The sequence below is a fragment of the Apteryx mantelli genome, chromosome 1 (assembly GCF_036417845.1).
Source record: "Apteryx mantelli isolate bAptMan1 chromosome 1, bAptMan1.hap1, whole genome shotgun sequence".
NCBI classification, from domain to species: Eukaryota; Metazoa; Chordata; class Aves; order Apterygiformes; family Apterygidae; genus Apteryx; species Apteryx mantelli.
The window spans coordinates 142173167-142189074 of NC_089978.1; the positions used below are offsets into that span (position 1 = coordinate 142173167).

Genomic DNA, 15908 nt, shown 5'->3' on the forward strand with positions numbered 1-15908 from the left:
CCTAGCCATACCAGTGGGCCTGTAAGAAACAAAAGTTGTGACTAAAATAAGAAACACAGTTTGATGTTCTCACTTTACCAGTCTTTTTTAATTCTTTCAGTGAAGGTTTCAGATTCTGAAACCTGCTACAATAAAACAAGCATAAAGTGTCCTCCTGTGCCACTGGAAGTTTAACAACTATTGTGAAAATGCTAAGATTGGCATCTGAGATCTTTGTGTTATGAAACAAATAAGCAGATAAGGAAATAACAAAATTAAATTACCAGATTAAAAAATGAAGAGAAAAAGAAATGGCAGAGTCTTGAACAAATATACAATTAAACTAATGGGTAGCCCTTGCTTTCACTTTTAGTGCAGGAATCTCTGATAAAGAATCCTGTTAAATGGCGAAAGACAAGCTGTTCCATTTTGGCTCATTCCACATCAGTTTCCTCTCAGGTACCCAATTAACTTATTTATTCTCAACTGTGCTCTCTTTCATATATTACACAACTGACATCTACAAATTCTGCTCTTGGTAATACTGTCACCTTATCCACTATGGCTGTATGGACAAGTACAAAATTTGATGAAATAACGTGGTTAATATTGCTATGGACAAGGTATAAGAAAGAACAGAAAAAAATATATCCATCTGAGTGGATAACTGAAAAAACAATACAAAATAGTGTACTCATTAGAAAAATAAAAAAGTTTGAATCACTCTACACTGCAGAAATACCTGTCAAGAAAGAAGGTGCTATTCTTATATAATGATTTCTTCAGAGTAAGCTATCATTGTAGGCACTAGAATGCTATGAAGTTGGAATTCATTTTCTCTGGGCTAGGGTCAGATTTCTTGGAGTCTCTCCAGAACTCTTGCTAATTCAAAATGATATTTTTAAGTCAAAACTGCATCTTGAGCTATTGCAGGTTCTCCAGAATACACACAGTATGATATTTATCCACAGGGACATTTTCTTATTTCCCTAAAACACTTAAAAAAACACCAAAACAAAACAAAGCAAAAAAAAAAAAAAAGAAGGATTCTGTCACTTTGTTTCATGTAGTCATCAAGAAACACCTGAATGGAGCACCTCTGCTGTATTTTAGATAGCTCTTTGGATTTTATTTCATTTCATAAAAGAAACATCTTTTCAACATGCTAATGCTGAAGTTTACTGATGTAAAACTACATGAAGCTGTGCTTCACGGAACTCAGGCAACAGCACGTCAAAGGTCTTTCAATTTTTTTAGAAGTGCATGTACAGTAATATCCAACCATTCGATGCATATAGACTGACTGCCTTAAGAAAAAGTGTTAGTTCTCAGTAATTATCATTAGCCAAGAGTGCATAATCTTCATGATTGTGCATATATATACCTGGAGAGAATTTGCTGAATTTGTTATATTAATTCTAAAATGACTTAGCCAAGAGGAAATAGTTTTGTTCATTTCTGTTAATCAACATCCTGATTTATTATACAAATATGTATTCCTTACCAATCCTCAAATTTCCAAATAAATGAACCCTTGTGAGCAACTTCATGAGCATTAAGATTGATATTTCTCTGCAGAACTCTTTCAAAAGAGGACAGAAGAACCCAAACCAGAAGAATTTTAACACTCAGTTATCTAGCTTTTAGATTTTTCATGCTCCGGACTGAGTGAACAGCAGATAACTGTGCAAGTAATTTTGCTCCCATCTATTATTAATATTGCTGTTGTCTTTAAATACTGTGGAAAAAAAATATTAAAAATCCTTAATACATATCCCTGTAGATTTCCTGTAGTAAAGGGTGTAAATGTGCATCAGACTCAGTCTTCTTAATTATCTGAACAAGTTGAGCATGCTCTGTCACAAGTTGTCGAAGGTCAGCCATTTTTTGAAGAAGTTTTGGGAAGAGGAAGATGTCATCAGGATGGTTGGTTTGCAAGTGAAGTTTCAGTACATGCACAATGCTCTCTTGCATTTTTTCAATGTGTCCTACATTTACAAGACCAGGACGATCTGTTCTCAAAACAAACAGAAGAATACATGTCATAATTTTATAATTATTCTTTATTGTAGGTTACTACATTATACATGGAAGACAACGAGAATATTCCCATCAACTTCAATAGGTTTTGGATCAGGCTTGAAGTAAATCTTCTTTAAGTAAAGGTAGTCTTGTCCCTTTGGCCCAAGTGTTTTCAATGCCCATGGTTATCTGAGGAGAGAGTTCATGATACTAGTACATTCTCTGCTACAAAAAGTCAGTAGAAGTACACAGCCTAGGAATCCAGTTCTATATTCTGTATGTCACGATAACAGAATTCAAACAGTAAGGACAGGGGGGAAAAGCATCTGGCTATTTCTAGGGAGTTCTCCAAGACTGGAATCCATAAAAAGAGCCATTTCACCCTTGGTTCCCATATACATTCCCATGACACAAGTTATTGACAGGACTTAGAGAAGCTAACACCCTTAACACTATTAAGGATGTTTCACACTTTCCAGGATATGATCCTATTTTCAGCTACTTATGATCCTGTTGCACCTTGACTCTCTGGATCAAACTTCTCTGTAAGGCGTATGGGAGCACATGCTAAAGTTGTTTCTTGAAAACTTAAGGTATTTTGAAGGAGGAGGATAGGGAAAAATACCATTTTGCCTGTAAGTAACTCTACTGGCCTCTGAAAAATTCAAATTCAATATAACATGCAAAAGTAATTCAAAATATGAAGGGAGCTTGCTATCTAAACTAGTGCATTGAATTTGAAAGCCTACAGATTATATCTCTCTTCTTGTAATTGCTGAAGATGCAACCAGAGGCCAGTGAAACGTTGCCCTGTGTGTTTGGCAGGACACAAAAAAGGCAGGCAGTCATAGCTGTTGGAACTGGCTTGATCCCTTATTTCCCCTTTCAAAATGCTTTCAAAGAGTTCTGGATTTCACCTTAAATATGAATGTCCTTACTTTCTGGAGGAAAAAAAAAAGGATTACATTTGTGTTCCTTCACTCAGAAAGAGTGCAAACAACAGGCATTAAAAAACAAACAAATACACAAACACGTTCTTAGGTATTAAGAAATGATTTTTAAAAGCACCATAAGCTGATTTGAAAGAGGAAGCTAATATTTGAAAATAGTCTGTGATATTAAGATCATAATCCTAACACAGGAACTGCATCAACAGAGCAGCGCATTTGTGCAGAACTTGTGATCCAGTCAGCAAGTGTCAAAGATCAGCAACACTATAATCTGCATCTGCCTCTAAAAGTAGAGTTGAAAAGGCCTATTTAATCACAATAACAATCTCATTATAAAGTATTTTTCTGCCCATGTCACAGATACAAATACTGTTTCCTACCCAGCCCTAAACCTCCAAAACAAACAAAAAAACAAAAAACACCAACACTCTTCACATCCTGCTTTTAAAAACATGGAGCACCCAGGCCCCTCTCTGAGTGAGGCTAAACAGTAACTCCACTCATGCATACAATTCTGCAAAGCAAAATACAGGATCAGAGCCACAGCAATGCCAATGTATCTTCTATGAAACATGCTAAAAGGGAATTGACATTGTTAGAGGTAGAATTAAATCTTTGGAATTTCATCAACTGTAAGACATAAATAAACTTTTCCATTAGAATTATTAATACAGGTGAAGAAAATCTTAAAAATTACTACCTAAAGAACAAATATGTATTGCTTACCTCCACAGCAAATGATAGCAGCCACAAAAAGGGATATATCACTATCATCCAATTCCAGTGCATTGAATTTCATTGCAAAATTGAATTTTGGCTCCATTATATCACAGAATGGCTTTCTCAGGCTTTTCAGGAACTCCCGGGTTATAAAACCGTTTCCATAGGCTACCAGCATCCCATCTTTGTTCATTACAGAAGCTAACATGGCAAATATGGCTTCATAAACTCCATATTTTAACAGTGTCACTTGATCATTCAAATCAAGATTGGAGAAGCCAGGGATAGATTTGGCAAATTCAGTAAGTTCTGTGACAGTCTCTACAGAGGTGCACTGGCAGCAATGGAAGATTCGAACTTCTGCTTCCTTATTCTGAATTCCATTGGCTACCAGTTTTGCCACCAGTGTCTTCTCTGCCATACACAAGGTATCCATATCATGTATAACGAATGGCTACAGAGCAAAAAAAAACAAACCCCTTGAATTAGTTCATATTTCTGCATCATGAGTAACCAGGTATTACAGAACTACAAACTGCAGTATCTAAGAGACTCTGCTCTGCAAATGACAGTGCAAATAGTAAAATGTAAATATACGTGACATTAACTTTAACGTAGTTGTTTTAACTAGTCAGTAGCTGCAGTGAAGATCCAGCAGCACAAGGTTTATCAGGTATATATCCATCTCAGATTAAGTCCCAGAAGGTTCTCAAAAGACTTGTATTACCTTCTCCAGAAGCCCACATTATTCTACCTACTTTCCTATCAATTCCTGAACTAACTGTACTTGATGCCTATCATGATGCTTTACTGAAATATCTTCCTGTAAACATACGACATTTAAATACAGGCAGTCATTTAAATATAGGACAGAATATTTACACAAGAGTGTGACTCCTGTATTATTCTTGTACTTTATTATCAAATTATCATAAATTATGTTTCAGCTGCTCTTCCACAAAAACTCAGCTCATCTTTCTAGCTACAGTTAGTGCAAGATCACCACTAAACCCAGAATTACACTAGAATGTCAGGCAAAGCAAAATTTCAGTCTTGATCACAATCTTTCCATAAATAAAATACCCTTTATTTAAAAAAGGTATGTGCATTACAAATTGATGGGCTGGTCTCTTAAAACATCATTTTAAAATTCATCCCACTTTCCTAAGGAGAGGAACCAGAACTCAAAAATATTTTAATGTATTATATTTTGACTAGTATACCTTAAGAGCAGTGCTCAAAAAGAAGGACTTTCCTTGAAGGAAAAACAAGAAAAACTAACTCTTTCCAGCCAATCAAAGTCACGGCAATTGACCTTGAACATAAAACTACTTCCGTAAATGCTAAGCAAAGCACCTTTCCTGTGTTGTTTTACTTGTCTCAGATTAAACATCCCAAAGAACTTTTGGTGTTCTGTTAGAAACTCTCATAGAATTCACTTATTTTACTTAGAAAATGTTAATACATGCAATTTTTCTTACAGGTCAGTGAACAACAGTGGATATTGTCCACTTTTTATATGCTTATGATGACTATACATTCCATCTCATATCAATCCTTAAGAGTTATAAGGAACAGATCTTTCTATGTGCAGGTGGATGTGAGAAGAAAGTGGTAAAACAATACCAATATGAAATTTCTAAACTCTTTAAAAGATGTAGTCTATCTTTTAAATCCTTTTAGAATTTATTATCATTTCACTACGTGGAAAATAGGTATTGCCAAGGATTTAGGAGCCAAATTTAAAAATGCCACCTCATCATCAGGAAAAATAGCCTGTTTACAATATGCTAGTTCTGATCCTTTATTTCTTTTTACTTGCAAATTCATCAACACATACGCAAACCACTATTCTCTGGCCAACCAGATGACTCTAATCTGAGAGCCAGAAAATCAGTCTTATCCTGGCATAAATGCAAACACAAAAATTACGACCTAATGATCCAGAATCTCTGCATTGCAGAATCCCAACAGATATTGTAACTTATGATTGTCATGTAATAACAAGCTTGAAAAGAATTGTATGCAGGTAACTACTTGGTAAGGTGTTAAAGCATCGTAGGTACTGTAGGTTTATGTCAGCTTGTACCACTCCAAAAGTTTAAACCTGTACTTAAATTTTAAGTATCTCATCAATCCAGTGAAAAAGACTGGAATTATTCATGTTTCTCTTTTAAGGCAGAAATCCGTATGCTTGGCTAGACTGGACCTATAATACATCAAATTCCACTATTTAGAAGACATCTCGCTTACAATTTTGATAACATCCCATAGTAACACATGGTTTTTATTCTGGTAAATGTAAAATCTCCCCCTCCTCACATCCTTTTTACGGAAGTTACATTTCTTATTTTACCACTGATTTTATCTTCTATTTATTAACATAAATCACAACAGAAATTAAAAAAATTATACATAAAAATGAAACAAGTCAGTCCTTACATTGGTTATACCTTCTCATGTGCTACAGAACAAAAAGCAGTTGATAACACTAGCCAGCCCGAACTCCTCAGTGTCTAATGATGATTTTCTTACCATATTCAAACATTTATAGGAAGTTTATGCCAGATTGTCAAAACTGTTTGGTTCAGAGTTAAATTTCAAAGATGTTGTACAACTCATGAGTAAATATTACACAACTACTTATTAATCAGTAATGATCCGAGTACCTCAAGTAAAAATTCAAAGAGGACATTCAATATTTAGAATAAGAGCTTACTAAATTATCCTGTAAGAAAAATAAACTCTACAACTTATATGTCTTCATAAAGTTGTTTGCTTCTCCCTTTCAAAGTAACCATATAGTTAAGACCAGGGTGAGGAAGTGGTCAGAACTCTAAACGAAGAATTACAAACTTTGAATTCTCTTTCCACTCCTACCATTAGTATTACTGTGGTTAAAACAAGAGTCATACAAAGCGCTCCTGTATGCCCTAAAAGACAGCAATATTTATCCTGATATTTGTTGCAGAAGAGTATTATAAAAATTCCCCCTCCAAAAGATTTTTTTTTTTTTACTTTCATCATAACAGGAAATTAATTTTTAATCATCCCCCAATACCAAGAGGTATTCACATTCAGATATCACATTCTGTTTTTTGATTAAGAACTAATTTTCTTTTGCTTCCATCTTTATTATGATTTAAGGCGACGAGCTTCCATTTAATCATAACCATCAGTTTAGTCACCTGGTCTTCCCAAAGCTTCCTATTCTGATTCTGTTTTTTTGCATATTTTATGTCTGTATTAACATGCTATTTATCATCTAAAAGATTAGCGCAAGAGTTTAAGAACTTATTACATTTCCTTATGTACAGGCCAACTTTAAAGTAAAGTTACAGCAAAACTACTTACTGGATTGTTATTAGTCTTCCCAGCAAGGATGACTCTGGCTTTAACCTTGTTCATATTGAAGTTTTTCAGGTAGGCATCATGAATTCTTTTGGCAAGTGATTTAAGATCTGCCATTTCTGAATCTTCTACATAATTTTCACCTGTTAAAATTTCTGCTTTTAACTTTGCCTTCTCAGACCTTGGCATTCGTCCAAAACGTATTGCTGATGGGAAAGACATAATTGTAAAACAAACATAAGTTAGACAAAAACGTATGCCTTTTTCCATTGCTGATTAGAGCAATAAGACTATCTACAAAGATGAAGTAGAATATTTATTATGATAAATTCATGAATGAAATAATCTCATTCTTTCCAACAGAGTCAGTGACTAATTATCAAGTCAGTATGCTAAACTGAAGGTAATCAAAATGTTTCAAAACACAAACTGGTATTGGTATCAATCTAGAATACATGTCTTCTCCCCTCTACACAGCACAAGTAGTTGTATTTTTTCCTCTCCTTATTATGTGCTGCATCTACAACTCCCAACATGAAACTCAGAGTCACCCATTAGAATTCTAAAAAATGGCAACTGAGTGAAGTCATGTCAGGAGCTTGACTGAAAGAACATACATGCCGGCTGGAGATCTGCCTTGGGAGCTATTTGGTAGGGAACACTGCGCAGAGGTGGGCCCCAACTCCATTCCCAATTCTGAACCTGCTGGGGCATTCAGTTCTGTACATGCTGGTTGTTCAGTTCAACATTTGCTGTCACTAGGCAGTACAGCTAACAGACCCCAAATTTATGTTCAAATCCCTAGGCTATAGCCAAAAAATCCTCCTCCTAGACTCAGAATTTTACAATTCTTTCTCTGTAGAGAGAGACTGGTGGGGATGAGAATAGGTTTTGATTATCCAATATAGCAGTTAGGAGATTCTCTTGAAAGGAAGGAGATGCAAGTTTGAAACCCCACTACGTGTGGAGGTCTCCCGTTTCTTGGGCGAGTGGTCTTGCCTTTTAGCCATGAAATATGTACTTCCATATCCTTCTCCAGTTTCATCTTAAAACTAAAGCAACTCCTTTTACAAGGAGCCTTATCCTCTGAGGGTGTGCAAGGTTTGGAGATAGTCAATATAGCTAGTTACTCTTGCCTTGTTTCAGTAACTAATCAGTGCAACGACAGCCCCTCAGTGCTTTGATTAAGCAATTCAGACCATGTATACAATTAGTGCTTCACAGACCCAAGGAATTTTTCTCACGACATAAGGAGGTCACTCTAGGAGTGATCTGAAATGCAGTTTTGGAATGCAATGGAAGTCCTAACATGGCAGGCCTGCCCTGAATCAGGCCATGGATCTACTGGAAAAGTGGAAGAACATCTATCCTAAACTGAAACTTCTAATTTTAAGGTCGTGGCTGTAAATTTACTTCTAGTCTTTTCCTCAGAAGTTCTGCCCACAAGTTAGTGGTCTTCTCCTTCTGCTATCACCTCCTAGATGTTTGCTCCCCACTTCAGCTGGAGCACAGGTACCCACACCTTTTTAGTAGGCTGAAATGACTTCAGCTGAACACCAGGCCCTGCCAACCAGCATAGCTCTCTACTAAACTCCTGCCCCAGAGACGTTACTCTGTTGGCTGGCAGACTCTTCCAAGTCTGCTGCTTCAGGAAGGTTATCACCAACCAAGAATATAAAACTTCTCCCAGTGGGGCATAATCTCAGTCCATCTTTAAACATTGGCTGAAATGGGCCTGTAAGCCCCAGGCTTACCAGCCCCATGCTAAATCGTTAACACAAACAATAACATAATTTTAAAGTTGGTTATCTAAATGCTCTAAATTATTACTGTTTCATTTAACAAGCAACCTACCAGATTCCTGTTCCACAGTCAGCACAGACCTTCCCCTCCCCCATACTCCCTAAACCATCTGCTGTTACACTGCAACCTGCAAAATAATGAAGTCTGGTTTCCTACAGATTTCAGGCCTGTTATTCCCTCCCACAATGAGCTCATTTTCCTCCTACTCCTGGAATTTGTTTCAGTGGGACCAATGGTGCCAAAGTCCTGACTTGAGAAAACAACTAATGAACATTCATATGGACAAACAGACAATCGACACAATTGTATAGGGTTCATAAAAGTACATTTGACAGCTGTGCATCAATTGTATTAACTAGCCATTAGTGAAATTGGTTCACCTCCACTCTATGCTGTAATAACTTGATGTTCAACTCATATCAGTAAGCATAAAACCATCCAAGCGCCTGCTTTCAGAAGCAGACCCTGGGTAGGAACACACAAATTATTAAGGGCGCTCTTACCTACCATTATGTGACATTCCAACTGAAAGGCACTTTTGAAAACGACAGTATTGGCACTTATTACGATTTTTTTTCTGAATTTTGCAGTTGCGATCACATTTATCATAGATGAGTTTTAATCGAATTGTTCTCCTAAAAAAACCCTATAAGAAGTTCAAGAAAACAATATGTAATGTTAAAGAATGTTGACTACTAAACTTTAATCATACAGGTAGTTTTTTTTCTCCTTTTATTGCTTATTGTTGTCACTAGCAAAACAATATACTAAGCATAACCTGCCCAAAAGTAAAAATCTTTTACTCCACACAGTGAAGTGGTGTATATGAAGGCATGTATAGAATGGGAAACAGGGAAAGAGGGAGTAGCTCTCAGCCCTCTTCCTTGGGAAAGACAGCCAAGAGCCCAGAGTACCTGCAACATTACTCTTAAGGATTAAGCAAAGCAGTCATGTCTTGCTTTTGCATGCATTCTCTCAGCCCCCTCTGTCAGACACAACCTTCGTCTTTCATATGTGTAAGTCACATAAACACACAGATTTAACACATCTTTTCCCCATCCAGCAACTGTGTGCAGGATGATAACACAGCAGAGTGTATAGAAAAAGCCAAGGTCACAAAAACGAGCATTACAAAAAAGCCTGTAACTCAACAAATCTTACCGTGGTGTCTTGATACTGCAACGTAACACTAGTGTCATACTACAAAATCGTGATAGGGTTATCAAAATTAAAGACATTGTAACATCTTGCTTCATGGGACATAAGGACATAATATTGGATATCATTTAGACTGTGGGGCTTTATGACTACATCTGATTTTGAACTGGCTCTTCGTCTCTTCAAAGGCTAGTACAAATTCCTGTATTTGATTCTAGCATTATTCTGTAAGATTTGTATTTGAATTGTCATCTTATGACCCAGGAGGCTTAATGGTGAGCATGAGAGAAAAATATAAACATATAAAATTGTTTCACTCATCTTACATTATAATTTAGGGGGAAAAAATGTAAAATTAAAGCTTTAGAAGGAAAAAGAAAAGAATCTTATAATTCCTGGGTTATATCATATATTGTCATATATATTATTGATAACATTGATTTGCCCCAGAGATATGCATTCGCTCCAAAACTACAAGAGGTAGAATACTAAATGATTCAGGCAGAATGTGGTGGAGATGAGAAATTCAGGATTTGTTGCTGTTTTAATGGAAATGTAGCAAACTCGCATGCTTCTCACAGCTATACTTCCAACACAAATAAAACACTAGTGGAGCAAGTAGGCTTTGGGTTTTGGTCACAGTTTAGTGTTTTAAGTTGTTTTAGTGTTTAACTAGCTGTTTTCAGAAAAGCAGCATTAAAATTATCATTGTGAACTGCCTCTGCTTGATGAAGGTCTGGTATTAAATTATGGTACCCGAACAAATCATTTCTCAATTATTTCACAGATATGTTCATTATTTAAATAATTTTAATTATTAGAATTCTATTAATTAAACATTTATGAAACAAATGTTTATCTTCATATATCCCTGTAAACAAAGCAACATAACTTAGGCTCTTAAAAAGAAAATTACCACTGTACCTTACAACCTTCACAAGCATGTACTCCATAATGGTAGCCTGAGGCTTTATCCCCACAAATTCTACATTCAATGTTTAATGCTCCACTGGGTGATTCATCTATGCTACCTGGAGCTGTGGCAAAATTAATGGATGAAGGACTGGATGCTGGTGAAAGGGTGTCTAAAAGAAAAAGGAACACTTCATAAATACTACACTAACAAGACTGATACCATTCCTAACTAAATCCACACCAAAAATGAGCTTATTTAAAAAATAACCAAGAGTTAATAGTCATTAAGTGAACTAATAATTTGGCAATAATAGTGTTTGAAAAATACTTCTTATTTATATTCACAGTGCAAACAAATACAAAATATATGATGTACCTTGCTAATTTGGTGAGACATACAATGTGCACAAACAGAAAAAAAAAAAAAAAAAAACTATCCAAAGTCACTCTGATAACAAGAACCAGAAGGGTGATAATGGGTCTTCAATAATTCTATAAATACTCTTTACACAAAGTAAGAAAAAAAAATCTTTTTTGGATTTTCCCATGTTCCATTTTTTTATTTTGAATTTTTTTTTCAGTTTGATGTGAACACTAAATTTTTTATCTCATAATTTACAATAAATAAATAAAAAGTACTGAAATTATTTTTCATTTAAATCAAGGAAGTTTTCTTAACTATAAAAATGCACATATACTGTCTTCACTAGTTCAAGAATAACACAGCAGTTGAAACTGAAAAGCAATACTCAACACGTATCTACTGTTCCAGAAAAGCAGTGGAAAAAAAAAATCCCGAAAACAAAAAAACCTCACATCAAGTTTGTATCACAATATCCATTCTAGCTGTTGCTCACTCTTTCCAAAAAAGTTACTAACAGCTCATCTTACCATCACATCTTCCATCTCTCACGCTGTAGTGTTCAGAATCAGATCTATTGCTATGGTATGATAAGAGACATATTCCTAGCTCAACCTTGAGTTAGTCCAGCACTTGAAGATACACTTAAAAGTCCCACCGACTTCAGAAGAGCTACTCATGGGTTTAAATGATGATCTAAACTGAGGTCTAAAAGGGAGCTATAGAACTTCTCTTTCTAAACAAGACATTTTCTCAAAGAAGCAAAAGCATACTCCTTCATAACCAGAAAAAGACTAAACAGATATTAAAAGGTAGATAAGCCGAGTGTCTGCTTCTAAGGTAGCTTAACAATAGAAGCCTTGCTCAGATATTTTACCTTTTGAGTATAATGGGAAAAACATTTCTGGGTAGTCATACAATGAAATAAGCTGTCCAGACATTTTACTACTAGATGAAAATGTTACAAAACTAACACATCCCAATTTTAATTATTTCAATTAATATTTCCACCTTGCTTGAGGAAAATATTTTCTGAGGCCAGAATTTCTTTTATCTTGCATCTCACAACTTGCACCACAAGACTTTAGCAAATTAATGGGTGTGTTTTTTTAACAGAAAGATTAAGAAACACTCGTGAATGTAGGTCAGCAAGTATTATGTTGGAAAGAACCTTGGCATAGAGGTCTCAAAGTCTGCTTTGCCAGCACTGCCAAGCCCACTGCCAAGCCCACAGGTATCAGAATGATCAAGAAACAGCCTAAAACCCAGGATTTTTTTTAACTATGATTTTCATTTCTTTTTACTTGCCTTATGGAATTTGTTCACATTTTCCATCTTCTCTACAAGCAAAACTAGAACTTTTTCCAAAGAACACTGAATACTCAAAATAAGAATGTAACACTAGAAACCGATCCAAATATCACAAGACTTATACACACAAACAACAATTAAAATCCCATGACTTGGAAAGACATTATAAACCCAGTACATCTAAACTTGTCCCACGTAAGGCCTATCTCTAATGTGAAAGATTTCAATGAGAGAGGGACCTAAACCGTATTTTTACAACCATTTCTTTGGACAGCAGTGCCAAAATACAGCTGTCCCTCTCCCTTCAAAACTCCCACTGTTCATTCCAACCACTGCAGTACAGGGGCACTCCTCAACTGCATCAGTGCAGTTTCTATGAGGTATAAACCTAGGAATTGATTTATAGTGTTTAAAAAAAGAAAAGAATCCCAAATGCAAAACAACCAGAAAATCAATCACAAATAGCTTAGATTGGCTCCACTGCTGAAAGGTTTGTAAAAGCGCAGTTTCAGTGAGAAGCTGACATTATTGCAGTGTCCCGTAACTTTTCAACAATTTCCATGGGAATCTCTCACACAAAATCTCACACGGTCAAAGATCTTTTGACTAATGACCATGTAATGTACTAGTGCTCTCAGATGAGTTACATTAACCAAGGTAGAAACTATTAGCTGGATAATGCTACTCTTGAGAAAGGGAGAAAATCAGCACATTAAAAGCATCAGTACCTTAAAACGTACTAGAATTCTAGGTTAGCTTTTTAGGGGTTAGATTACAAATATCTTTTTAGTAAATGCTTCACAATACACTTCAAACATGAGATCTGAAGAAATTAAAAAAATGGAAGAAAAATTTTATTGTAATATTTTAAGTGCTTTACAGTATTTTTAAAAAATGTATATTGTATCTTCTTTGCTAGTGAGTTTTAAGAGTTATTTTGAAAAAGGGGTTGATACTGATGACAATTTTAAAACAACAACTCTACACACCGATCATTTTTCAGTAATGTTTGCCTCATAAATTAACTCTAGCCTTAAATATTTTAAGACCAAGCTATAATCAGCTCATATATTTGTAGTGCCATTTATTGATAAACAACGATTATTACATTAGACATACATATATAAAAAAAGTTTTAATATAATCCAAGACTCTCTTACCTGTTATAACTGATCCATCAGATCCTGGACCATTTCCCAACGATTGGAACTCTGTTAAACTTAAAGCTCCAGAGCTATCATCACCTAGAGACTGAGAGATGTTTTGAATATGCTCCATATCTTGTAGGAACTCTCCAGATAAAGGGCTGCCTGTATCATCCTCCTCCAAGGGAGTAAGTGGATAAAGCTGGTTTTCAGTGTCCACCATTTTGGTCAAGTAGAGCTGTCAGTTAAGCTTCTTTACACTGGTGAAAGAAAAAAAAGAAAATCCTGCCCTTACAATATCAAAAAGAATTTTAAATTTGTTACATTTGTATCAGTTACACACATTATATCAAATATGTGAATTCTAAACTGATAGTGAATTACTTGCACAATATTCTGTTGTTCTAGAAACTTTATAAAACATGAATCATTGATAGGGTAGAAAAAAAGAAGTCCACAAAATATTTCAATATGAAGAAAAGCTATGACAAAATTAATTTGTAGATTCTCTCCTCTACTGTTAAAAGTGATAAAACATGTTTTTACAGCAGACATTAGGCATTTTCCACCAAAATTGATAGAAAAATAACAAATATCAACATGTATACATACTATGTTTGTCTTTCTCACTTTAGCTAAACAGGGTTAAAGATGTTGATTTGCTCCTCTGTTCATCCCTTTTCAATTTGTTCAAAAGGTCTTATGACACTGCAGAGAACAAAATGCTGCCTTATACTATAATCCTTATGGAAGTGGGCCAAACAAAACCTTTTTGACTTGTTCAGGTTAATGAACTTGCACTTTGAACAAGAGTGCTCAATTGTATGCAATCCAGTATATCTGTAATTCTTAGAGCTATTTTTATTTCCTACAATGAAATTTGTTTTTAAAGTTGCCCTCTCATTTCAGTTTCTGCTCATTTTATTTGGTTCACACACTGAAATGGATTTTTTTATGAAAGTGAAACACTAAAGATTTCAGGATCTGTCCAAAATAGCTGAGAAGGCCAAGTTTTCAGAAGATTCATTGTATTTTGACTGTTAAAACTAAGCCAAAGAATATGAACCATTCCGAAGGCAGAAAACTGAAAGGAACCACATGTTTTAAGAATCACATTTCTAAATATCTCATGTTATCAACCAAAGCAAGATAGAATTCCAATTTCCCTTATTGAATAGGAAAAAGACTGATATTGTTACTATTACTGGCTTGTCATCACATACTACAGGGATCCTGAGCAAACACTTATTTGCCCGATTTCTTGGAAACAGGATAGTTTTAACTAGAAAAGGGAAAAATCATTTGACTATAAAGAAGACCTTCTTGGAAAGAACTGTCTCCTGATTATCTCTTTTTGGCAAAACCCACTTCATTTCAACTGTTGTCAGATTGAGTGAAGAAGTACAAAGGAATATTGAAATAACAATATTACATCCCTTTTGAATCAGTATCTTGTGGTTACATCATTTTAAAAAAGCCAGAACATGAGCAAAGAGAAGCATCAAATGAAAATGTGTTCTATAGCACATGGTGTAGCAAATAATGCCCAGGAAACTAAGAATGGGAATTTACCCATGATTTGTAACACCAGTTACAGACAATGGGTCGTTACTGATTTTACTTGGATGGGTCACATTTCTCCTCTATCTCTATTTAAAAGATAACAGTCGAATTAAACTATCCATTCTGATATATTAAATACTAGTTGGGACACTGTGTAAGAGCGGCAGCACCTCTCAGCAGTACAAGGGGCTTCAAGTGCATCTCAACCTCTTTTTGAAAGGATAAGCTGAAAGGGTAGTGCAGCTTTTCTGTTAAAAGCATCCAAGCAATACTGATTGTGATGCCTGGTTACTTTAGATCATAACAGAACATTATATTGGAAAACTAAACCAAAATAACTTTTTCAAGTAGAATACTAAAGTGTAATTGTAATCAGTTATAGACAATACAGAATTTCCATAATTTGAAACTACTGAGTTTTAGCAAAATCAATTCCAATTGTCACTTTAAAAGAAAGTTCAACAGCTATCCTGCCTCCAAGAACCACCTGCTTCTCTTACAAATCCTACTGACTTATGACCTGCCAAAATATTAAGAAATATCTAGATTTGATACTCATAAAACTGTCAGAAGACATAACATTTAAATTAAGATGATTGTAACTTTCATGACCACAGTTACTGCAGAAAA

At 35.2% G+C, this 15908-nt stretch overlaps 1 protein-coding gene across 11 annotated transcripts in view; it reads right to left on the minus strand.

Annotated features, from left to right (window-relative positions):
- Positions 1–15908, minus strand: part of PPARA (peroxisome proliferator activated receptor alpha) — a 77644-nt gene continuing 61736 nt past the window's right edge. For 9 of the 11 annotated variants that reach the window (XM_067305016.1, XM_067305028.1, XM_013947613.2 and 6 more), the window contains 6 exons: positions 13731–13975; positions 10908–11068; positions 9333–9471; positions 7026–7228; positions 3678–4125; positions 1–1991 (listed from right to left, as the gene is read on the minus strand). In XM_067305016.1, coding sequence (XP_067161117.1) covers positions 1744–1991; positions 3678–4125; positions 7026–7228; positions 9333–9471; positions 10908–11068; positions 13731–13938 — 1407 coding nt within the window. In that variant the 5' untranslated portion in view covers positions 13939–13975 and the 3' untranslated portion in view covers positions 1–1743. Of the gene's footprint in view, positions 1992–2024; positions 2191–3677; positions 4126–7025; positions 7229–9332; positions 9472–10907; positions 11069–13730; positions 13976–15908 lie in introns of those variants that run through there. The other 2 variants (XM_013947609.2, XM_067305064.1) reach the window with 2 other exon arrangements.